Source organism: Lepidothrix coronata, unplaced genomic scaffold, assembly GCF_001604755.1.
Source record: "Lepidothrix coronata isolate B3197 unplaced genomic scaffold, Lepidothrix_coronata-1.0 Scaffold93, whole genome shotgun sequence".
Taxonomy (NCBI): domain Eukaryota; kingdom Metazoa; phylum Chordata; class Aves; order Passeriformes; family Pipridae; genus Lepidothrix; species Lepidothrix coronata.
This window is the reverse complement of record NW_016690273.1, coordinates 2,434,149-2,459,715: the sequence shown is the minus strand read 5'-3', so window position 1 is coordinate 2,459,715 and position 25,567 is coordinate 2,434,149. Positions and strand designations below refer to the sequence as shown.

Genomic DNA, 25,567 nt, shown 5'->3' with positions numbered 1-25,567 from the left:
GGAGAACCTTCAAAAATTATCCTTTCCTGTGTCTTTGGGAGCCATTTAGTGTTATTCAGCTCATTCACTGGAAATTTTAGAGTGCAAGTCATATTTTGCTGCGGGAAACCCTGGTCCTGAGGTTGTATATTCTCCTGAAGGAACAACTTCAGGAGACCAGTTAAGACTTGCTGAAACTTTGAGGCCAAGGGTCACAGACAAGCCTTTTTTGTCTCTTTTATTTTCCATACAGCCTCTACAATCAATACTCTGGAATGCTATGAGAAAAATAACAGAGCCTTTGGGGTCCACCTGCATAGTGGAAGGTTTATCTTGTTCATGAAATCAATCCTTTATAAGATGCTGGATGGTACTGAACTATTTCACAGGGCTTGAGGGTATTTATTCCCCTGAATTTTGCTAGGCTTCCTTAAGAAAAAATAAAGGTGCATTTATCATACAAGAAACATCTTATAAATATATTTCACAGCTGTTATTTCCAATGGATGCACTCTCTCTGAGGATTACCATCTGTTCCAATTATTCCTTCATTGTTCTTGCTTTAAAGCGTGGCAGCTTTATAACTGCAGTGAAACTCTTGCCATGCATTTGTCTTTCTTCAGGATTTTAGCTTTTGTATAATTTTCCTCGGGGTGTGAAGGCTGTTCTCACAAAGCCAGTGGAAAAAATACACTTTAAATGTTGTCTGTGTGATGATCCGTCTGAGCTACTCAGCAGCAGAAAGAATGACAGTTCAAAGTGCAGGGGTGTTTCTCCCTTATTTATATCAGCTCTACCAAGCAGTGGATGAACCAGGCCCACCACCTGGTCTAGTGGAAGGTGTCCCTGCCCATGGCAGGGGGTGGAATGAGATGATCTTTACGGTCCCTTCCAACCCAAGCCATTCCATAATTCTACCTGCACCCCAAAGAGATGCATGAGATGGATTTCTGATTCATTTTATGACCCCAAAGCAACACATAACAGTGAGAATCAGCTGCAAGGTTCTGCATCAATCTCTCTGAAGTCTTTCCAGTAGACCTTTTCTAGCATATCCTTTTTGAGATATGCTAGCAGAGCCCTTTTTGAGATCTGATTTTAGAGAATTAAAATTTGTGTCAGTTTTTTGTGCTGTATGCTTGGGAATAATCACAGAATCACAGAATCAGTTGGGTTGGAAAGGACCTCCAAGATCATCAAGTCCAACCCTTGATCCACTACCACTGTGGTTCCCAGACCATGGCACTAAGTGCCACATCCAGTCTCATCTTAAAAAACTCCAGGGACAGAGAATCCACCACTTCCCTGGGCAGCCCATTCCAATGCCTGATTACCCTCTCTGTAAAGAATTTCTTCCTAATATCCAACATAAACCTCCCCTGGCAGAGCTTAAGACCTTGCCCTCTTGTCTTATTGATAGTTGCCTGGGACAAGAGAGCAACCCCCACCTGGCTACACCCTCCTGTCAGCACTGGGGAGCCAGAATTTTTACTGTTCCATAGAATCATAGAATCACAGGATGGTTTGCATTGGAAGGGACCTTAAAGATCATCCAATTCCACTGTCCTGCCACGGGCAGGGACACCTTCCACTAGCTCAGGTTGCTCCAACCTGGCCTTGGACACTCCCAGGGATGGGGCAGCCACAGCTTCTCTGGGCAAACTTTGCCAGGGCCTCCCCACCCTCCCAGGGAAGGATTTCCTCCCAGTATCCCATCTAACCCTGGCTTTGCCAGTGTGAAGCCATTCCCCCTTGTCCTGTTTCTAGGAGCCCAGGACTGACTCAGATGGCCACCTCAGCTTCTGGGTGAGCTCCAATACAGCTGGGCCCCAAAGCACCTTACCAATGGGGGTTCCCACGCCGTAGCCTTTGGAGTCGATGAGCCCCCCGATCTGGGTGAGGTTGCAGTTCCTCTGGGTCACGTACTCGATGCTGGTGGACTCCATGAGCAGGGCATAGTCTGTGGTGAGCACCCTCTGGATCCCCTCGTCGTTGTTCTTCACCAGGGCCGTCTGCTGCCGGCTGCTCATGAATGCCCACATCTTCTCGTACGTGGAGATTTTGGATTTCTGAGCGGGGAAAGGAGGGCAGAGAGTCACACCAGCACCCAAATTGCACTTCTCAAATACTCCTCGACCTGGATCACAGGAAAGGTCCTGTATCATAGATAGGTCCTTTCACTCCACCTCAGTTTCTCCAGCCCTCGAGTTGCAGCTTCATGGCTTTTGGGTACCCCTGGGCGTGGGGGTGTCCCCAGGGCAGGTGTCTGGCCAGGCCAGGTCAGGGCTTCAGAGCTCCCAAAAAAAGGGGCAGAGTTACCTCTAGAATGTTATGGCAAAGGTGCTTTTTCCTTAAATGTACTGTAACGCAGGTGGAGCGCAGGGATGGAGTAACTTTGCCCAGAAATCCCTGCTCCTGCCTTCCCCTAATTCCCAGGTCTCTCCCTGTGTCTCCCTGTGTGTGTGCTTAGCTCAGGAGGTATATGCAGTATTTTACAGCCTGAGGGAGGCAACGCTGTACCCTCGCAGAGCACAGAGTCTTCCTTTGGCATAAAGAAGTACCTGTCACATTTATTGTACAGAGACCCACTCCAGGATTTTTTATTTTAAATTTTGTACAGCACAAAGAGCTCCTAATCTTGTGAGGATCTGGAGGGGCTTCTGCAAAAAAAAATAAAAGCACCTTTTATTTGTTTGTTTGTACTGTGTGTGTTTACAAGTGTGAGATGTATTTTTCATGCATCTTTCACTGTGTCACCTTCACTCTGCCAGGGACTCCATCCCCAATTTCTGTACAAAATTAGTGTACTTTCCCTTGTGTTTGTGTACACTTGTATTTCAGGCACAAGTAAGCCAGCATGTGCAGTGTATAAATATTTAATCACCTCATCTGAAATGTTTCTTTTAAAGGCCTATACATTCTTTTAAGCCTACACATATTTCAGCCTGAGGGATTAATGGTGCAAAAAGAAAATCAGTGTAAAGCTGAAAACAGCTCTAGGAATTTGCTTGAACTTCTCATATTGAACTTCAGAAGTTATTTCCTGTAAAACCACATGGAAGCAACAGGTTTTGAGGTTTTGTCTCTGATGGTGGGTTTGACTTCAGAATATCAATGGCAGTGACCGTCTTTGGGCATGGAAGAGCTCTCGAGTCAAGGGATTTTCCCAGAGTCTTTCAGAAGATGGCACAGCTGGTTCCTGCTGCCTTATACTCCTGAGGAGAGTCTGGTACTCGCCTTAGAAAGCTCCCAGGAATATCTCCACGTGGGTTTCCATCTTAATGGAGATGTCAGCTCATCCTTTCAAGAACTGTCTATAACGGAAACCACTGGAGTTTATGCCTTTCTTTGAGCACAGGAACGTTTCTGTTCAGCCACACGAGAGCCATTACAAGGGTAGATCACCCTGGGCAGCTCCAGCAGGGACAGACTACACAAAATCCCAGAATTCCAGAATAGCTGGGGTTGGAAGGGACCTCTGGAGATCACCCAGTCCAATCCCCCTGCCAAGGCAGGGTCACCTGGAGCAGGTGACACAGGGACACATCCAGGTGGGTTTGGAATGTCTCCAGACAGGGAGACTCCACACGTTCCCCTGGCAGCTGTTCCTGTGCTCTGCCACCCTCCATGGAAAGAAGTTCTTCCTCATAGTGAGGGGGCACTTGCTGTGTTTCAGTTTATGGCCACTGCTCCTCATCCTGTCACTGGCACCACTGAAGAGCCTGGCACCATCCTCTGACAGCCCTTGGAGATATTTGTGTGGGCTGATGAGATCCCCTCTTAGTCTTCTCTTCTCCAGACTAACCACAGTCTCACACAGTCTCTCCTCATCAGAGAGATGCTCCAGACCCCTCATCATCTTTGTGGTCTCTGCTGGACTCTCACATCTATCACAGTATTGACACATTCTGGATGAGAGTTATACCTTTTTGTCTCATCAGGGCTTCTGGTTAAAGCAGGGCAGAGGCTCAGGCTGAAGCAGCTCATGTTATTTTGCCCCAGATGCTGCTTCCCCACAGTGTCTCATCCCCTTCAAAGGCACTGCATGTTTGACTGTCTACAAACACCATCCTTAGATGCTCCAGGGAGAAGCCTGACACCAGTTCATCCCGTGCTTAACTTCCCTGCTGAGACTGCTGATGGAGCTGCTAATTAATTCTGACTGTCACAGGATTTTTAGGCATGTATTCTATATTTATAGCTTGCTGGCTTTTACATTGACATTTTATGAGATAATCTATTTTGCAGGTAATTAATACTAATAATTTAAAAAAAAAAGAACACAGTTATCTACAAAGCAATTAGCCACAGAAAACTGTCTTTTACTTACTGATGAGTTCATGTGTTTATGCGGCCCTTGTATTAAGAGTCTGTGTAATATTGACCATGGAGCACTTAAAAAAGGGACAAATAAAGTTGCATTTGGATTGCTGGCAGTATTATCAGTGTGCAAATGTGACTTTCAGAAGGTGAAGCAGAATTTTCCAGCCAAGTGGCTGGAAGAAAATGAGATCCCACCCTGAAGCAACCTGGAGGAGAATATCCCCAGGCTCCCTTCAGATCCCCCCATCACAGGCAGGTGGGTTTGGCCCTCACAGCAATACAGCTGTGACTGTTTTTCCATGTGCCTTGGGGGAAAAACCTCCCAGCTTTCGTACTGGATTTGGGTAAATGATGTATTTACCTACTCTGCTAATCCTGCCAAATGCTGTGATTCCTCCTCACTGTTTATCCTGGAGCGCCGGGAGTCTCTGACCGGCCAGGCCTGGCTGGTGCCATCTTACCTTGAAGAAGGTCATTGTGGATCCATCTCTAACAGCCCCATACTCTATCTTGGTTTGCTTTGCCAAATCATCTGCTGAATCGATGGGGGATTCCATCCTCTCCACGGTCAGAAAGGCAGCCAGGTTGGCAGTATAGGATGAGATTATGATTAAGGTGAAAAACCACCATATTCCTCCAACTATTCTGGTAGAAAGAGCTTTGGGCATCAGCTCTGATCCTGTTACGATACCACCAAAACAAGCATATTAAAATGATGCTGAGAGATGCCCTTCCTGAGATGCCACAGACGGTTTTTAGGCACAGAATGCTTTTATGAGCTGTAGGATGATAAAATGATTTAAACAATAATCTCACAGATGCACAGCTAACATTTATAATGGGAACACACTGTGAAGGGGATGTATGCCATGATACATGACAAATGGAATTATCCTTGGGTCTAAGCCCCTTTACATCCCTGAGCTAACCGTCATTGTAATATTAACCTCTTCTGCCCCCAGCAGGCTATCCTAGTATTTTTGGTTGTTTCCTGAATCCTTTTTTGCCTGTACGCTGTAATCAATTTTTAAACCAGGGATCTTAACAGAATCTTACAAGCTGCCTGACAGAAATATCTTACAGGAGAAACCTGCCCTGTGCATCCTATTGACATATCTGAGCAGAGACAGGGAGATCAATGCAGTCCCAGTGAACTCATCAGCTGTGTGAACCTCAGCTCCAGCCCTAGAAAACCTCTTTTTATAAATGTGAGCTTCACATTTGAAAGTTCAGGGGGTGAATGGACACATCCTTTGGATCTACAGGGCAAAGTTTTGGATGGTGTCTTTAACACTCATTGTTGCTGAAAAGGGTTTAGCAGATCTGCCTGAAGGTCACACCTTATGTTTTGCTTCTGTTCAAATGTTAAATCCTCAAGCAGTGTCTCCAATTCTCCAAGTTTTCAAAGTAAAAAGCTACCTTGGCTCTGAAGTGCATTGTTTAAACTGTCATTGCCATAAAACCCCACAGAGCAGCACGTGTGCACCAGAATGGTTTCTAAACAGCTCAGATCACCTGTATTTAAGGCACACAAGTATTTCTAAGGATTCTGATACAAATTTTGTGCTCTTTTTTTTTAGGTGCATCCCCACTGAACTCTCCTCATTATATGGGTTACCAAAATCTGGTTCAGCAAAGCTCCTAGGCAGTCACCTGAGTACTTTTTGACTTCAAGGTTAAGCCTTTGCATAATTATTTTCCTGATGAAGGATGGACTTAAGAAAACACTTAAGTGCCTGTGAAGGGAGATCTCAGCACAATAAAGCTTTTGATGTGACAAACATATTTTTATTCCTGGAAAAACATGTTGATATATTATCTCTCCCCAGCTATTTCACGAGTTCTGCAAGAAATTTCAACATGTTGCAGAGAATATTTTTAGACTTTGCAAAAACTTCGAAAGTGACTTTTGGGGCAGAGACTGAAAAGGTAAAAACTTCCCAAACAACTAGCAAATACATCTACCTTAGCTTTGTAAACACATAGACAGGTCCTTAAAGTCAAAGCTAAGCATAGCCCAAGGGGTGACAGAACTGTCAAACTGTGAGAGCAGTCTAAAAGCAAAAACTCTCACTTTACATTTTCGAGGCCAAATGTACTTGTTTCCAGAGCTGTAGCTCTGTCTGGGTTTATATTTGTGGTCTGCCGTACTTTCTAGCTTTTCAGAATCGATTTTTTTTAAAATACAATGAAATATTTTCTCTCACTTTTTCTTTTGGTGTTATTGCTTTTAAGCTTAGACAGCGACACAAATAGAATTTCTGCTCTTGGACCCTGATGCAATACCTGAGTCTGACACCCCAGGAATGCACAACAGCAGGTACCTTGCAGACCCCTGAACCAGCAGCCCTGAAATCTGTCAGTGGTGCACAAGAGGAGGTGAAGAAGCCCTGAGTGCTGCCCTTGTGGGGTGAGACACCAAACCTCCTGTGGTCTCCTACAGCAAAATACGGTTTGTGGAAAGCAGCAGAGTACATTCAGGTCACTTAAGCTTTGAACCCACAGCCTGCTAATTATGCAGTGAGTGACTGTTTGGGGAGGAGCAGAGCCCACCGTGGGCAGGGACACCTCCCACTAGCTCAGCTTGCTCCAAGCCCCGTCCAACCCGGCCTTGGACCCTCCCAGGGATGGGGCAGCCACAGTTTTTCTGATGTGTGGCCTCACCACCCTCACAGCCAGGAATTCCTTCCCAATATCCCATCTAACCCTGCCCTCTGGCAGTGAGAAGCCACTCCCTCTTGTCTTGTCACTCTCGGCTCTTGTAAAAAGTCCCTCTCCGTCTTTCCCATAGTGTCCCTTCAGGTCCTGGAAGGCCACAGTTATGTCACCCTGGAGCCTTCTCTTCTCCAGGGGAACCCCCCCAGCTCTCCCAGCCTGGCTCCAGAGCAGAGGGGTTCCAGCCCTGGCAGCATCTCCAGGGCCTCCTCTGGACTCTCTCCAGCAGCTCCACGTCCTTGTGCTGTTGTTCCCCAGGGCTGGAGGCAGCTCTGCAGGGGGGTCTCACCTGAGGAGGCAGAGGGGCTGGTTCCCCCCCTCTCCTGCTTCCGACGCTGTGGGATCAGCCCAGGATACAATCCATGCTCACCCCCTTCACCCTACACACTCTCCTGAACCAGATACTCCTGGTCTGACCCGCTCCCTGGCTCAACTGGGGCTCTGAGGGAAAGCTTTCCTTGCTGAAAGTGCTAATTTCTCTGAATGAATTGGATGAAATGTGCCCTGTTTGGATGCTTTCAGAATATGAATAACACATCCAAGATTTCCAGGGGAAAACAGGGGAAGCAGCATCTAAATAAAAATGTTGCCAGCAAGACTCGGGGGCAGAGACAATACTTGCTGAAGTCTCTCTAGTGCCTTTTTATGGCAGACATGACAGCCAATCCTGATCCAGACTTTGCTCACGCTCTGTAGAAAAGAGAAAGTCTGATCATCACATTTTAAAATTTAAAAAAAACAAGTGGCTTCCAATCAAGCACAACAAGTAGCTGCTGCCAACAGGAAAGAGCCCAACGCTGGACGCAGAGTTTCCCAACCATTCCCATCATGTCCAAACTCTTCACATTGACAATGATGCACAGACAGTCACACGCACCACAAGTTTGTACATGGAAACATTTGTGTTGCCTTACAAATGTTTGGGTTTTTTCTTTTTCTTTCTTTCCTTTTCTTTCTTTCTTTGTTTTGTTTTGGTTTTAATCTCCTTAAAAGACAAGCAGAGTCTGGTTGGGGCTGACTGTCATGTACCCAAGGTAGTGGTAACGAGCAGACACTGCATCCCACAGTTTGCTGTGGGTGATGGTAAACTCCAAAAAAGGCAGTACATGGAAACACAAAATCCTGGGGCACTTTCACACACAGGGCAACCACAGTTAGATACACACACCTGCCTGATACTGTAAAACCTCAGCCTGTGTTTTACTGATAAATTGGAAGGAAAACAAACGGGAAAAGCGATGCAGAAATGCTCTTCTTTCATCCAACCTCCTTCAAAGTAATTTCTGTGGGGAAGCTCTGTGTCCTCTAAATATATTAGTGCACCACTAAAAGCAGGTGCATCCTAGGTTCAATACCAACTTTATTCTCTACCATAGCTAGGAAAAAAATCCTCCTCATGTTTTTCATGTGCTTTTTTTTTCACTGCTACTCATGTCTGTTAAAGAGGAAAGAATAAACTGTACCTGTATGAATGCAGAGATGGTTTTATATTCTTTACTTTAATGCTTAGGAATTAAATACCAAGGTACTGCTGGGCTTTTCTCTGGATTCCTTTTTGGTTGTTGTTGTGAGGTGGCTGGGGTTTTTTTGGGTTTTTTTTGTTCAGCTTTGATTCAACTTGAAATGTTTGTCAGAAAATATTTTCATTCTTTTCAGTGGAGCCCAGTTTTGGTGAATAGTGACTTAATTGGAAACATTAGAACATAAGCAAGTGTGTTTAGTACAGATATCTGACTTCCCACATGGAGTAAACTTCACTGCCCTTCCTTGTCAACTGAGTAAAATGTCAGCTCTTTCCAAAATCATCAGCAACAGAGACTTGTGACAGGGATAAGGCTCCTAGAGTTGGATGCCTTTACAGAAGGATGGGGCTCATACCTGCAGAAAAGCCATAAAAAAGGGTTTGGGTTTGGTTTTGAACAATGAGTTTGACAAGTGTCAGCAAACTTAACAACCCTTCTGAAGAAAGAGCATCTTTCCTTGTTGGGCAGATAGAACAGTTTTTTTAGGGTAGCTAAGGCTGGTTACTGTTGGGATGGAGCCCAACATTCTCCTATTGCCAAACCTCTTATACCAATAAACTCAAACATGAAGCACTTCATAGCCCTCTTACAAATATTTTCCATTTCAGCTCCAGAAACTCCCGTGTGGCCCTGTCTGCTTCCCTTTCTCTCAGACGCTTCCCCTCCTTCCTCCTGCTCTGGGTTCCACGGTTTCCTCTCCTCTGCCTGCTCCCGGTTGCAGTGGCACATCCTTTTCTTCCCTTCTTCTGTCCTTAGCCTCTCTGAGATCAGGTTTTACAGTATAAGTTGTATTTACAGAGGGTGGAGTTTACCAGCACAGAAGCCCTTGAGCAGACTGTGGGACGTGTGCGATAACGAAGTGTAACCGGTGTACCTTGCTGCATGAGAGCTCCAACTCCAAACCAGAAACTATTTAGTAAAGTAAAATTGTTTTCCACCACATCTGAGTCTGGGTTGCACGGGTGGGGGTTATACCACTCGTATGGTGTAAACCTGTGGCAGTCAACAGAAACAGTCTGTAAACAGCGAGTACACACAGCGAGCCTGCTGAACACCGCGCGGGGAAGGGAGGGGGGAGAGGGCACAAGGAGGAGGAAACCTCAGCCGAAAGGGTGTCCTCGGGACATCTCGCAGCTGCCTCATGCCTGGATCTAGGACAGGGCTACACCTGGATCTAGGATAGGGCTATTCTCGTGTAGAGCCCTCAAGGGAGAGGCTGCAGCCCTGCTTGCTCCGCTGACAGGCATCTGCAGGGCCCGGGGGACAACTGGAAGCCACGTAGCTGCTCCTTGGGAGAGCATGTAGGAATTGGGAAGGAGTAGCAGCCTTCTAAAAGCAGCCAGAGTGAGCTGTCTGTGGTTGAGATGATTCCAGCAGACATCCTCTCCCTGAACAGAAAGCTGCCCACCACTGGAAGGCATTCAGGGCAACTGCAGGGCCCGAAAGCCACAGGGACACGTGTCTGTCACTGCTGAGAGAGAATTCTGCCTTTAGTGGGAGAACTTGTGGTCTAACTACACACTGTGTCCCTCCTGCTCTGCACAGCACCTGGCAGGACAATGTGAAGAGCCACTTCTCCCCAAGGCACCTTTGCCTGCTGTTGTTTCCCACTGCTGCGTGGCTTCCTGCATACTCCTCATAAAGTTTAGGAATATTCTTTGACAATGTCATGCCAATGCATTCTAATTACTGCTCCAACAATATAAATAAGCACTGAGTTTGCTCAGCTGAAGTGATGAATTCTGGTAAAAACAAACCCACTAACTGGAGCAGAGTGTGGGGTGCCATCAGCTGCACAATATCACTGCCACCACAATGAGAGTCTCAAAAATCATGACAAAACATGCAGTTTTCAGGTTCAAGACACAACAGCTCTGCACACAACCCTTAAAAGAAAAGCAGTTACCAAGTTATGTGTTTCAGATTTATGCCAGAACAATGGAAGCAGGTGTTGTGTAGTAACCAAATTGTTCCCAGCTCTGTTCATGCACACCTGGGGAAACACATCCTTAGCAAGAGCCCCACAATTAGGATCAGTAGGTTGCTGACAGCCATAGGAGTGAAGAGGTCCCCTCCACAGCATCCCAGAGTGCTCACAGAGACTTCTTACTGTAAGAACTGTAAGAAGTTCTCTGCCTAACCTGCCCAGGAATCCCAAGACTGGGATCTTGCAGAGTTTCAGACAACCACCACATTCAGTAGGTTGGATACAAACATCTCCATCGTGGAAAGAGTAAACCAGCCATTGCTGGGAAGTGGCAATAAAATTCTGGCAGCAAAACTCTTTCTGCCAGACTGGAAAGATTTTTACAGCTCTGGGCATATATTTTAATGTGTCAGTAGGGTATAGATCTCCTTTCCACCTCTAAACAAAAGCTGATTTTCTGCTCGTGTTCCTATTGCTGTGCTGAGCTATAAGAAGAGGCTGGTTCACAATTCAGCTCTATTTCACTGCTCAGATCTTCTCTTTTCCTGGCCTTTTTCCCATAGTTTTCTCCCTCTTCAGCAATAGCTGTGCTGAGGTTTCTGATAAAGATGAGATGCTCAAGGTCACCTAAGCACCTTTTTAGCACAGGCTCTGTGTGACATTATTCACCTCAGCTACTTGGCTCTCCCTTCATTGACGCAGCAGCACAGCTGACATGGCATTAGCAGGAAATTTTGGCAGAAAACACCTGGTTCATTCACTGTCAGTGTACTTGGAACAGAGCTTTGTCAATCTGCAACCCTTCACAGTGATAAAAACTTCAGTGTTTGAGTTTAAAAATTAATGTTACTATTACAGGGCTACCCAAGGCTCAAAGACAAATGAGAAATTATTCAGCTGCTGAGAAGTCAAAAGAAATAACAGGAAGATTATCCCAGTCTATGGAAATTATTCCCTGGTATTTGTCTTCCATGAACTAATGTAAAAATACAGTTAACTGTTTGATTTACTGTGGCAGTGCTAAAAAGTGGATGGTTCCTGAGGTTCTTAAAACCAATCTAACCAATATTTGCTGAAAGACTTTGCAAATCTTACAGAAATCTTGATGCATTTGGAGATATGAGCAGGTCTAGATGTGGGCAGCAAGAAGGGCTTAGCTTAAAATTTGTAAATCTAAATTAACGTGACACGTGAACACAATTTTTTGTACTTCTTCAACCCACGCAGTTGCATTTTAACAGAGCACTGCTTTTAGGTATCAGCTCAGGGAGAGCACTTGTGACAGAAAAAAACTAAGCATTCAGAAAATGATATTTTTTGCTGAACTGAGGCATTCTTTTTCTCTTTTCCTAAAAGAGGTGGGTTATAAAAATGAAATCTATTGATTTGTTCCCGTTGGCTCCGCTTGATCTGTTTCTGTTGTTGCAAGTCTGGGGTTGTGCTGTGTGTTGTGAACATGTGTGTGGTGCCTGTACCTCTAGTGACATGTGAGCCTTTTAGCTAATTTTAGCCATTAATTGGCCATTAATTGTAGCCATTAATTGGCCATTAATTTTAGCCGTTTAATTTAGCCATGTTTGATGAATAGGCAGAGGCCTTAGAGGTTCTTGTGTTGTGAAACACTGCAGCAGGAGCCCCACCAGGAGAGGAGCTGCAGCATGAGCTCACCACTCCTTAGTTATCTGTTAATCAGATCCCCTATAAATCCTCCAGCTGCAGGAAAAGCAAATAAACACACAGACTGACTTCAATCGGTGATCACAACCCACCAGGAGACACAGGTCTGTAGGGAAATTGGGCTTCATCGGTTATGCTGCTCCTGGAATTACTGTTTTTTTAACAGAACACAGCTGGAAAAGGGCAAACCTATGGATTTACCAAAAGGCTGTATTTTGGGGCAATGTTTAACAGCCAAGAAACAAAAGCAAATAGGCAATGATTTTTTTACCATGGTTCATTTCCTTTCACATGTCTGTCAGCAGACCAAGCACCCTGATACCTATTTAGTCTTCCAAAGTTGATGCCCTTTTTTAAAAAAATAGAAGCACTAAGGGTAACTTGGGTTTTGTTTTCCCTTCCACTGTGCTGAGCAATTGTGGGATATTTCCAGTCTTGGCACACAACTGCTGAAAAGTCAATCTGTCAGAGTCGAGCAGATTTAATATTAGTCATGAATGAGATCATGATTTGAGTACAGTAGGAGTTATTATTTATGGCACAGTGAGCCACTAAGAGCTTGTGGGAAGTCATAACTAATTGTACACAGCCCCACAGCTGCAAGGGATGGATCAACCCCTCTTTTACCTGGGGCCAACACTGATAACTTAACCCATGGCCCCTCCTCCTTTAATTCACAGAATCATTTAGGTTGGAAAAGACCTCTAAGATAATCAAGTCCAACCTTGGACTGATCACCACCAGGTCAACTGGATTGTAATTCCTTTCTCCTTCTTTACACTCTCAGTGATTTAAAGGAAAAAAAGCAAATCCCACAAATGTCTCTGCTTTGGTATCAGTTAAAAAACATGGAAATGATCAAAGCATTCACACAGGTTTGGCCCCCTGGGACCAGGGTTGTTCAGTGGGCCATCGGGAAATGTGTATTTGAGGCCAGTCTCCCTCAGCAGAACTGCTTGTGTGAGCTAAGGCGTTGCAGGGTTCTGTCTCTTGATTAAAAGAAAGCACTGAATTGGAGGATGAGCAGAAAGAGCTTAATTTGACCTGGTTCACACAGAAGTGAAAGTCAGACCCAATGTGCTGAATTATTAGAATTAATGGTTCAGATGACAGCTGGTTTATGACCTTTGAATCTGGGATATGTACGTGTACATTGGAATATATACATTGTTGTTGACTTCTTAAAGTTGAGCGCTGTCATCTGCAATAAAAACTGCAGCATTTCTGTTACTTTCATAGAATCACAGAATGGTTTGGGTTGGAAGGAGCCTTAAAGTTCACCCAGTTCCACCCCCTGCCATGGGCAGGGACACCTTCCACTAGCCCAGGTTGCTCCAAGCCCTGTCCAACCTGGCCTTGGACACTTCCAGGGATGGGGCAGCCACAGCTTCTCTGGGCAACCTGGGCCAGGGCATCACCACCCTCACAGCCAAAATTCCTTCCTAATATTCCATCTATCCCTGCCCTCTGGCAGTTTGAAGCCATTCCCCTTTGTCCTGTCACTCCAGGCCTTTGTGAATAATCTCTCTCCATCATTTTTGCGGGCTCCCTTTAGGTACTGGAAGGCCACAATTAGGTCACCCTGGAGCCTTCTCTTCTCCAGACTGAACACTCCCAGTTGTCTCAGCCTTTCTCCACAGGAAAAGTGCTCCATCCCTATTTTGCTGTGCCCTGAATGTGTAACAGGCTTCCAATAATACATTACTTTTCTTCTTATATTTCATGTGAAAAAATGAAGGATAGGATGAGCTAAAAAAAACAGCTGGGAATGAAATTCCAAGGCCACTATCCGAATACCTATGCCAGTTCAGAGTTTGAGTTTTTTCAGGAGTACAAAAAATAGTGTTCCTGAAATAGCAAAACCACAGACAAGTTTCTAAGTTCATTTTCTTTCATGCTTGGTTCGCTCCTGTTCAAAGCCCTCAAGCAACTGCCTTTCCAGAATGTGGTCCATGGTCTCTGAGGCCAAGGGTAGTGTCTTGTACCCACTTCGTGAAACCACATCAGCTGTCTGGAGTTTCTAAGAGAAAGTTCAGTGACAAAGAGTTCTCTGTTGTCCCACTGGACATGTGACTGTGTCCACTAGTCCAGAAACTTTGTGAAGAGCCTTGGAGAGAGATACAAGCTTTGGGTTTATTTGGAAAAGTGGTATGTGCTTATTTCCTGCTGGTTTTGAACAGGGACGTCACCAGGACCCTGCCAGTGGCAGGAATAGTGAACCCCAGGCAGAGCCTTGGGAGTGTTTCACCTTGAGATTGTCCCCTCAGGCTCCCAACCACTTTATCTTGCATTTCCAAGGGAGGAGAATTAGCTGCACTAATTAAAATCCTTCAGCATAAATATGTTCACATTCTCTTTTTTCCCCTTTTCACTGTGTGCACTGTGAGTGGAAGGGAGAAGTGCCTACATGCAAGTCATATAAAATGCTTTTCAACATAGAGTTGGGGTGTGCAACAAAAATCCCATATTTCTCTTCCTTCAGCCCTTAAGGAAAGCAAAATCTCATCACATTGCAATGCATAAAAGTGATAGCAGTGTTGATGTGAAAATACCAAAGGACATTGCAGAACATTGTGTTTTAGGACTGGATAAAACACTTCAGATAGTTTTATACCCTCTGGACTCCACAGAGCCCAACACCTACAGGAGGAGAGCTGGTTAATGTGGATGCATCCAAAACTATGTCTTGGACTTACCTTGCAATGACAAAGAGGACACAGCTGACCCCGAGGCAGGCTAGGAGGACATACATCCAAATATCAGGAGAAAGAGGGTTTAAAAAGGAGAAAACACCAGGGTTTGTGCCGTTGGGCTTCCGGTACAAGATGCTGATTCCCAGCGTCATGAAGGGCTTGGAAAAATCAATTACTTTCTCTCTTACATAGGTAATGGTGAGAGGAGCAACAGCCAGATCAGCTTTCTGAAAACACAGATGGGAAAACACTCATTCTCTTTCATGTTCAGCAGTGAAACAATTCCCTCCATTTCTTCCCCAAGTATTAAAAACTAAACCAAATTTGATTAAAAATCCGAAGCACGCGAGAAAATTTAACATTTCTGGGGTATTCTGGGGGCATGATAACTCTGTTTCCTCTTTCTGCAAGGCAGAAGGACATTTGTGACTTCCATGTGTGCAGACCAGAGGCTGCACAGGGCATGGGTAAGGTGGAATTCCAGCCTCCACCGGTGGATTTTGCAGCCAAGGGATGGGTAGGATGTGCCAGCTCAGCACCTGCTGCTGCTGGACGTTCCCCCCACACCTGCAAACTGCTGGTTCAGATGTTCCTTCTCTGAAAAGTGGCCATAAAGACTCTATTATAATATATAATATAATATAATATAATATAATATAATATAATATAATATAATATAATATAATATAATATAATATAATATAATATAATATAATATAATAATAAAATTAGTGGCAATAAAGTGGCTCTAAAAAATGAAAACTAAAGCAAAGACCTCAATTGGGCTGGCTATATATAAAATACCACAGGTGAAAGTAAAATAAAGAGAGAAGGGTTCAGTCTTACATGGTCTATGAGCTCTTTGACCATCCCATTCCACTCTCCTTTGTCATTCTGGGCTCCATATTTGCCATCAGAAACTAGTTTGACCTCATAGATGAAGCCTAAAATATTTGAGAGCTCCTTGAGTAAGTCCAGGCAATAACCCTCAAATCTGTCATTTCCATACAAGGGCTTGTCCGACTTCTTGTACATAACATAGGGATCTTCCTATAGAAAAAGACAGCAGACATGTAGGAGGAAAAACGAGGTTTGTTTTAGATTATATCAGTTTCTCTACATCATATTGATATTTTCTAAATGGATTGCAAGTAGATGGAAAACAGTAATTTACTTCATCCATTAAAAACTGTTTTAGGTGTGTTAACAAATTCACTGAATGAATTAGTGATAGTCACAAGGGCCCTAATTTTCAGTGGAACTGACCATTCATAGCTCCCAGAAGCTTTAATTACAGCTTAGCAGCTTCAAAATCACACCCAAGATCTGGACCCTACATTGTCACACTCCAAGGGACAGGAAGGGATACAGGAGGAGAGGGAAGCCTAAATAACAGAAAAAGAACCATAAGGGGAACATAACATTTCACATTCTGTGAGAAATAAATCTTTATTGATAAAAAACTTCCAATGTAGCAAATATCTGTGAGTGGAACAGGTATTCACACAAGGGAATGGAGAACAGCATAGGTAGGGTGCAAAGTACCTTGTTGCTTTCCCCTTTAAAGGATTTTGGATAGAAGATTTGGGCAAGCGGGTTTCTGCAGTTTAATGTGGCAAAAGGCCTCTGGCAATAGAAAAGTAGTGTAGAAGGGAGCCTTTGAGCTCTTTCCCTCCTCCTGAGGAATTAGGCAGAGTAATTGAAAGCAGTGGCATTGCTGGGCAGGCAGAAAGCTCAGGGCAGAAAGACCCAGCTGCATATTTTCCATTCATCACAGTAAGGGCATAACTCAATCTGTCTGCCCAATGTTTGCTGCTCTCTTTCAGTCCTATTTGTCTCATTTTCAGTAAAAAGAGAAGGATGTATAAGAACTGACTACAAAGCTGAGTATTTGTGTGCGTCAACTCTTCTGGGAAGAAAAGTACACAGGGTTTGTCTGTGAAATATTGAAGCAATTTTGGAGGCAGAGGTTCCTGAGAGTCTTTCATTGGCAGTGGGGTATTTTTGAATCAATCTTGCAGACAGATTTTATGTCGATTCTGAGTCTAAATCAAAACATTTGCCTGAAAACAGACTGGTTTTGCACAGCAGTGTTTAGTGTGGAGGAGAACAAGGCTGGTGTGCAGGGTGGAGGTGGTGAAGGGGCTGATGGAGAGCCCTGCCAGCCTTACCAAAATCGTGGTGACGATGAGGGTCCGGTTTGCCAAGGAATCCGTGATGTTGGTGGATCTGTCCTTGTTGCTGTCAGTCATGTTAAGGCCACTGTATGAGTTCCAAACCCCAATCTGCACAGAGAGAAGTGGGTGAGAGGCCCCAGAGTGTCCCCAAACACTCCCCTCAGTGGCTCTGGGCACCACAGAGAGAGATAAAATGCTGGAGAAGGGGGACAGGTCTGAGTGAGGCAGCAACACCAAATTCAGAAAACACAGGGAATGGACTGCAAAATGCCACTGCATAAGCCCCTAGAGTATAAGGCCCATCAACACAGTGCTGTATCACCATTTTGCTGCAAAAGTGGGACATGTAGACTTGGTTTCCTGACAAAAAAAATGTCAAATGTCTATTTTTATGTTGTGGGTTTTTTTTGGGTTGTTTTTTTTTTAGATTTTGTAAATGATAGAGTTGAGACATATGGCAAGACCTCTCTCTTCTGATACAACAGACTAAAAGCTTGAGTAAATACTTTGAAGCAGATTGATGGATGTACTTGGCCTTTTGCTTCTGCTGTGCCTTCAGCAGGTTTAGCAAAGATTATTCTGTCATTCCTTGACTACTGTATATGACAGAGGCAATACCATTTCACACACTGAGCAGGATTTGTTCAGCAAATAAAAGTGGCCAAAGGCAAATTTCTTTCTAGCCCCAGAGACAGTGAAGAATTCCAGTATTTAATGCCCAATCCAAAGCTTCAAGGGAAATGTCTTTGTGATTTCAGCACATTTGGATCTACAACTTGTGGGGGCAGAAAATAAAACCATGTTGATTTGTTGAGATAAATATTTACTTGTATGGAGTCTGAAAGCATCTGCAGTATTTTTACCTTTGGATTTACATACACAGCGTGGCTGAGGGCTGATGTGAGAGAACTCCAGGCAAGGAGCTGGCTCAGGCAGTTTGTGCCTGCTGAGTATGGATTTGGGGTAATAACTCACCATTTCAAACAAACTTTGGGTTTGAGTCCCTGGGTGCCTTTCACAAACCTTTTTTCCCAAATTCTGCTTTGTGAGGACAGCCATGCCACTTAAAAAAAAGTTTATATCAAGCATTTGTCAGTCATTCCCTTTGTTTTCAAAACTAGATCAGGTTGGGAAACTGATCTGAAAAGTACACAGGAAATAAAACATTGCATATTCTGATGGCCTGCGCCAGGAATACAGTAAATAACCAGTGTTATCCTTGCATTTGCACCAGGGTGGAGGAGCCGTTCTGCCCGTTGTTGCTGACTTGAGAGGCTTTTGTTGGCTGGCAGCAGGGAGGAGGAGAACAACCATGAGGAACACTGAGCAACACAGTCACAGTGCATCCAAAATACACCAGGACACCATTCCACATCCGGAGAAAGGAAGGACACCGCAAGTCAGCCTTGGTTAGAGGGATGGGGGAGGTCAGAGGGGCGCTGGAAGAACGAGGTCAAGGTTGTACATCACTGTGGGGAATCCAGGGGATTTATTGCAGTTTAGTGACAAGTTGGAGAGGTGTCATATGCCCTTCTCAGCAAGCCTGTGCTCTGAACCAACTGTAATTTGGTTTAAATCAATTCAGCATAACACAAAATGCCTACAGTCAGAAGGGAGATTGGTTCTGCATGTCAGGTAGGATGATCTATTCACCAGTAACAAGGGAAAGAGGGGCCTTTGTGCCTTAGCCTCATCCACTGGAGATTGAAACAGGGTTATTAAGGATGTATGTGCTTTATAAGAACACAAAAAGAGCTCTGTAGGATGGTCTCCTCTGGGGTATTAAAATCCCTCACAAAAACAACACAAAAGCAAACCCTTTTTTTACCCATGTGTGAGGGAGGGGAGGGGAATAATGAGATCTGTGGGAACTCTGTACAAAATACAATTCTAAGCATTACAAAAGATTCCTGTCCCATGACTGCAGAACATTTTAAACTTAGTGGATGTAGTTTTTATCTTCTCCTTAGAGAACAGCAAGCCCAGGTTGTAACTCCAGCAGGGAGCCATGTGTGGAGCTGGTCTCTGACTCCCACTTTAAGCACCTCATGCTAAAAGAGGGATGGGGTAATTTCCATCTTTTATAAACAAGCCTAGTTCCAATTTCCATATGTTAGTGAATGACAGCACCCACTTAATCATCTGTATTATTTTCTGTAAGGAGCTAATAACACACTCATCAAAATTTTGAGGCAATAATGCTCAAACATTGCCAGCCCTGAGCATTTTGTGTGAGGCAAAACACCCCCAGCCCTGCACATTAAAACAGTCCTTGCAGCTGATGCCAAAACACATCCAAAATAGTCTAAATTTACCCCTCATGGTGAATCTTAGGTGAATCAGGAAGGACAGCAGCTAAGGACTGATTTTACTGCAGCCTCTACTCAAAGAAGGGAAAAGCAGAGCCCTCAATAAATGAAATAATAATTAGCACCCCTCAGTTTTGGTGAAAAAGATGAACCCTGCCAAGATTTTTTTTAATCTTTGGAATCACGGTGTTTTAAGATGAAATAAGCTCATCCTATCAGAAAAATTCCTGCTTTCAGACTGTTGTCTCTAAACTGCAATATGAGAATCACTACCAAAACCCAAAGGTTGAGTCTGCAGACACAGCCCAAAGGTTTCTTGCATCACCTGTCTGTGTACAAACCTTCTTCCACACTTTATATAAATGCTTAGAACCCTCGCCAGCAGCCTTGGTACAGAGAGAAATAAACAGAGTGCTTCATTAAAAATGAAAAGAGAGCCGTCTGGAGAGCTGTGTGGGAGCAATTACAGTTAAAGTCTCAATTAACCCATCAGGAATTATCACTCAGAATCAAGCCAGTGTACACAGAGCTCTGTCTGCAGCTCCAGGAGCTGCTGGTGTCACCTGTGTAAGGGGTTTTTGGACACCCACAGCAGTGGAGAGAGCTCTGTGGAGCCCATTGAGAGCCCACGTCTGCAGGGGAAGGGCAAAAGAACTGATCTAACCTCAAAAACCTGGAGAACCTTCAACATCTCAACTCTTGTTGAGGTTGTTACTCGAGTACCTTCTTTCCTCTCTGCCCTGTGTCACATTTATCTCTATATATCCATATACGCTTCTCTATCTCTGTGTATGAATTGAACACCCCGAGTTGCAGCAGCAAGAACCGAAGATAACTTGCGCTTAAAATTATTATTATCTCCATCAGATAAGTGTTGCCAGTCCCAAATTCCTATCCCACACCTCAGAATGCATTGCAAAATAGCAAACCAATCTTAGTAGCTCTGTTTTAACTTTAACTCAAATAATCTTGAGAATAGTGGGGTTTTTACCCCAAGCACAGGAGATTCAAGCTGAGGAGAATTGCCTTGTCAAATCAGCTTTTTGTCATGTTTTTTTTTTTTTACAAGACATGTGTTTACCTTTTCTGTTCCTTCCTCCTTGAGGCTGATAATGTCCAGATCAAAATCCTTCCTTAAGCCATCACTTTTGTTGAAGGTTATTCTCCCAGTCAGGCCATCCCACCGTGCCTGTGGGAACACAAAAACGCTCTGCCCTGTAACAATCAGCAGGAACTACTCTGAAGCCACAACAAGTATTGAATGTTAAATTAAGCACAGCATTGAATCACTTCCAAATATCTTTTTAAGCATATGTGGCTTTGTTGCTTTGCTAAAAAAACCCACTTTCTTCAACTCCAATATGTTTTGTATTTTACAAGTTTGCCACAGGTTAAATATATAGATTTACATATGTCTAGTACTGTATATAAAAAAAGACAGACTGAATAAAGAGAAAGAGAGCATAAAATACGTATTATTTGTGCCCAAAGACAGGGGGGTTTTGCACTGCATAAGAATTCATTAAGAAATCAAAAGAGGAGTCTGCTCTGTCCAAGCTGTGGGTCTGAACCTTGGAATGTGACAACATAAATCCACCAGCCTCACTTGAGTGATCCACTTTGCCACAGCTTGGAATGTTTTCTGTTCTCCAGGAAAAATGGGCAGCAGCTGGCAATCGGTGCTGAGCAGGAGCACCCAGAAGGTCCTTCCTGAAGGAGGGTATTTGCCCATCCCAAACCACCAAAGCTTTCCCAACACTTCAATCTTGTGTGACAGAATCTGCCTCTGCTATTCAGTGCCCAGAAATCCAGATTTTTCCAGGAAGAGATGAGCTTTTGTCATCCTTGTTTGGTCTCTTGGACATCTTGAGGTCCAATGTCCCCCATCAGTGATGGACTTTCACTGTCTTGGACTTTGCTGAATTGTTTCACTAATCCCTACTCATTTTGCATTCCCCAAGGAAGAAGACACACATTCCCAACTAAGCAAACAAGGTGCATCATTCCTAACAGGAGCACTGCCACTGCCTGTGCTCTCAGGTGTTGATGGCATGACAAGGATGGCTTTGAAACTCAACTTCCAGGAAAAGTCCACCCAGTCACAGAGAACTAATAAAAGCTTCATAGTGTGAGGTACATGTGAGTCCTGCATTCATGTTTGAAGTACAGCACATGAGTTGCATATGATCCATTTTGGTCCAGGCAGCATTTTGTAAATCAGTGAATTAATTAATCGTTTGAAACACTGGCAGCAGGAGGTGGACTCTGTCCATCACTGTACAGCCAGGATAATTCCCTATGCTGGGGAATACTTCTTCAGGGCAGCAGGATCAACAAGAAGAATTAACTTTCTCCACCTGTTATAATTTTCTGTATCTTGTAATCTTCCCACCCAGCTCGTTTTCCTTTAAAGATCCACCTGTCTCTCATCCAGCCCCACTTTGTCCCCAGAGCTAGGGCTTATCTATAAAAGAAAGTGTTTGATGGGTTTCCAACTGCAGACAATTTCGATAATCTATTTTTGGGGGCTCCCACATTAGATTAAGTTTCTCAAAGATACAAGGAAAGCTGACAATAAATGATGGTGTTGTTCCTTCACATGTGTCAGCCATATAATTTTAAATTACAGGCTTTTCTACTGCACATCGTTCTTTGCTTCATTTAATTTGTTTGAGACAGAGGACATAAGGAAAACTGCATCAAAAATCATAAGGCTTTCAGACTGGTGTCTCCCCATCCTTTTAAATCTAAATTCCAGCCCTGAATCTGCAGAGTTTAATCTCGGATGCTGGGCTGTTATTACCACGTCTCAGATAAATCTGGTGCATCTGGAATTCTGTGGAAATACAGCAGGAATTCAGAACATACTTAAGTAAAATAAGAATGGAAAAGCATAAATGCAACAAACTTGCTGTTTAATAATTCGGGAATACACAATAATCTCTGCTGTAAACAGCTAAGCACTTGCAGGGTTATTCCTTATTTATTTATTACACTGAAATCATTAAGATAGCAGGAGGGGATACATATGGATGCATTTCATTCCATAATATCTCTTTTCCACTCTGTCTTTTCATTACTCTGACGTGACCCCCATCTCTTATTCACAGAGATGGAGCATTTTTTAAAATATGATCTTTAGAGATCAATCCCTCCACAGAGGGCAATTTGCTGCTGTGAAAGGCTCCCACTTATCGATTACACATCACACGCTCGGCTTCTCTGCTAACCTGATATGATCTGGGATAAAAACCCAACGTGTTATTTTGGGAAATGGCATCAGGAGCCTCCTTGAGGAAAAAAAAAAATAATTTCTGTGGTGAAATGCATCTCACTTTTGAAAGCAGGAATTGGTGCTCCTGCCTCCACACTAAAAAAGCAGGAAGGAAGAGGTGTTACAAGCTGCATAGGTGTATGTTTAAATTTGAAGGTACAGAGAAGGGCATATGGCCTTTGTCTCACTTCAGTCCACTTAGACCATCAAATGACCCAAATGTGATTTAAATTATAAACAGGAGCCAGGGTATGTTTGTCAGAAGAGTTAAATGTTGAAGGGGGTTTTCAGGCCCTTAATTCTGAGGCACATGCTTCAAATACCGTTTGAATTCTAAACTGAATTTCTGATGTTTATTTTATTGATTTTATTTCTTCTAAACAAAAACGGAGCATTTGGATTTGAGCGCGGTGAGTGTAATTGTATTTCTGAACTTCAAGGCCATGCTAGGGTCTGTGTGTTCACCATGTCTGGACAGACAGGTGATGTTTCTTTCCTGATCAGAAACAAAAGTCTTCCTTGAGAAACAAAGGGAGGGATGAGCTAGGAACAGTCCATCCCAGGCCTTCTGAATTGTGTGGTAAAATTTCCAAGCTTTTAATAGGAGTCCTAAAGCAGCTGTCTGCTGCATGCAAAGACAGTGAAAAGCATCATTGCTCTGAAATCAGAGCTGTATCCCACCTGCCTGTCAGGGAAATCAGGGATGTGAGGCCTATTAGGGAACATGTTCAGGCAAAGAGAGAAAGCAGCAGTTGCACAATTCTCATTAATTAACAAACTGAAATGAAGCAGAACTTTCTGAACAGTCAGGAACTGTGTGACTCTGTAACCCAGTGATGAGATTTCGTGCTTTCCCACAGGATTTACTGCAATTTTAATGTTTTTGGTGACATGGTAAATGTTACAGGATATAATGGAAGTGCAATCAGAACCTAATCATGTAATTCATCAAAAATAAACTTTACCAGGGCTGCTTCCCTGACTCCCCTGAGTGTTCCAATGATTCTGCTGCAGTGAGGAAAGTATCTCAAAGTGTCCTCCTGAATTCTTAAGTCAGGTCCCTAAGCACTGGACTGAGTAATCCTGTCTTTTCTTTATACTTGCAAAGAGAGAAGCTAACAAAAATCATGGAATGGTTTGGATTGGAAGGGGCCTTAAAGATCATCCAGTCCCACCCCCTGCCATGGGCAGGGACACCTTCCACTAGACCAGCTTGCTCAAAGCCCGTCCAGCCTTGCCTTGGACACTTCCAGCTTCTCTGGGCAACCTGTGCCAGGGCCTCCCCACCCTCACAGGGAGGAATTCCTTCCCAATATGCCATCTAACCCTGCCCTCTGGCAGTTTGAAGCCATTCCCCCTTGTCCTGGCACTCCAGGCCCTTGGAAATAGTCTCTCTCCATCTTTCTTGCCTTGGCTCCCTTCAGGTCCTGGAAGGCCACAATCAGGTCACCCCAAAGCTTCTCTTCTCCAGGCTGAACAATCCCAACTCTCCCAGCCTTTCCTTCCAGCAGAGCTGCTCCATCCCTCTGATCCTCTTGGTGCCTCCCCTGGACTCTCTCCAGCAGCTCCATGTCCTTCCTGTGCTGTTCCCCAGGGCTGGAGGCAGCTCTGCAGGGGGGTCTCACTTGAGGAGGCAGAGGGACAGAATCCCCCCCTCCCCTGCTGCCCATGCTGTGGGATCAGCCCAGGAAATCTTAAAATTTCTAGAAGTTCTCAAATTCCTAAACCCCTCCAGCCTGGAGTTTCAGTAACTCCCAGTGCTTCCCGTGTAGGTGAATCACCACATCGTACATCGCCCGTGGCAACTCTAAAAACTGTTCTTGGAGAGGTTTGGGGAAGGTGCTGACAGCTCTTCAACATGTTCTGGAGCTACCACATGGCTCGTCTTTCGGTTTGCTCCTGCTGTATTTCTGGATTCAGGTGTTTGCCCTGACGTGCCACCACCGCTCACCTTGTCCCTCAGCCCACAGGTCCTGCTGCACCCACACAAGTGCTAATGAATGCAGCTTTGGTAGGAATCGCACTGGCAAGGACTGGGAATGGGGGAAAAGTTAAAATGCATGTAGGATGCTCCACGTAATTTCCTATTTTCATTTCCACACTCTTCCCCAAAGCAAAGCTTCCATTTGAAATTCATAATAAAACCTGAATTTTTGAAAGAGTGAAGGCATTTCAACTAAAATATGTATTTTTTAGGGCATCTCTGGATCAAGCCAGCTCAGTCATGGATTCTTATAGTGCAGTGCTTCATGAAGCAATTTCCTTCTTCAGAAACACTGGCTGCACTGTTTCCTGGATATTGATTACTGATTAAACAATGTGCAAAAGAATTGGAATTACATAGTGAAGCAAGGACAGAGCTCCAGACTCGCTTTTCTTTCAATTTCTAGAGTGGCTGTTGTTACTTTTATAAATTATCAACATCCATAATAAACACGAACTGAGCAAAAAACCTTGGAATTATTAAGATGTGTTAGGGATTTTGTCACACCCAGGGTTTAGCAGCTTCTTTTTTTGCAAGACCAGATAAAGTCTCCACCAGAATGGAGTCTGTAAATCAACGTTTCTCAGCTAGGAAAGGGAGGAAGAACTTCATATCTGAGCACCAGAAACAAGAGCACAGCATGTGACAAGGAACAGGGAGCAGCCAGAGTGGCAAAGAAGAGAGCAAGGGCGATGAAGGCCATGAGCAGATGGTCTACACTTGCCTCTTTGATCAGGTTCATAAATCTGGGTCCAAAGCGCCAGGGTTTGTGCCGGTGGCACTGCAGGGAGCTCACGGTCAGCTGGGAGGCACGCTGGGAGGCCACTGCCACCATGTACACGGCGTCGTACATCAGAGCTGCGGCAGTCTGCAGGGAGAACAGAGAGGAACTCCTTAGTGTCAGTCTGCAGGGAGAACAGAGAGGAACTCCTTAGTGTCAGTCTGCAGGGAGAACAGAGAGGAACTCCTTAGTGTCAGTCTGCAGG

General features: G+C 44.2%; 1 protein-coding gene across 3 annotated transcripts in view; it reads right to left on the bottom strand.

Annotated features, from left to right (window-relative positions):
• The window catches only part of GRIK1 (glutamate ionotropic receptor kainate type subunit 1), a 121,353-nt gene that overhangs the window by 11,850 nt on the left and 83,936 nt on the right, over positions 1–25,567 (bottom strand). For all 3 annotated transcript variants that reach the window (XM_017821901.1, XM_017821903.1, XM_017821904.1), the window contains exons 7-14: positions 25,306–25,449; positions 20,405–20,512; positions 17,009–17,122; positions 15,684–15,887; positions 14,841–15,064; positions 9,415–9,533; positions 4,764–4,981; positions 1,823–2,048 (exon numbers count right to left, since the gene is read on the bottom strand). In XM_017821901.1, coding sequence (XP_017677390.1) covers positions 1,823–2,048; positions 4,764–4,981; positions 9,415–9,533; positions 14,841–15,064; positions 15,684–15,887; positions 17,009–17,122; positions 20,405–20,512; positions 25,306–25,449 — 1,357 coding nt within the window. The remainder of the gene's footprint in view (positions 1–1,822; positions 2,049–4,763; positions 4,982–9,414; positions 9,534–14,840; positions 15,065–15,683; positions 15,888–17,008; positions 17,123–20,404; positions 20,513–25,305; positions 25,450–25,567) is intronic.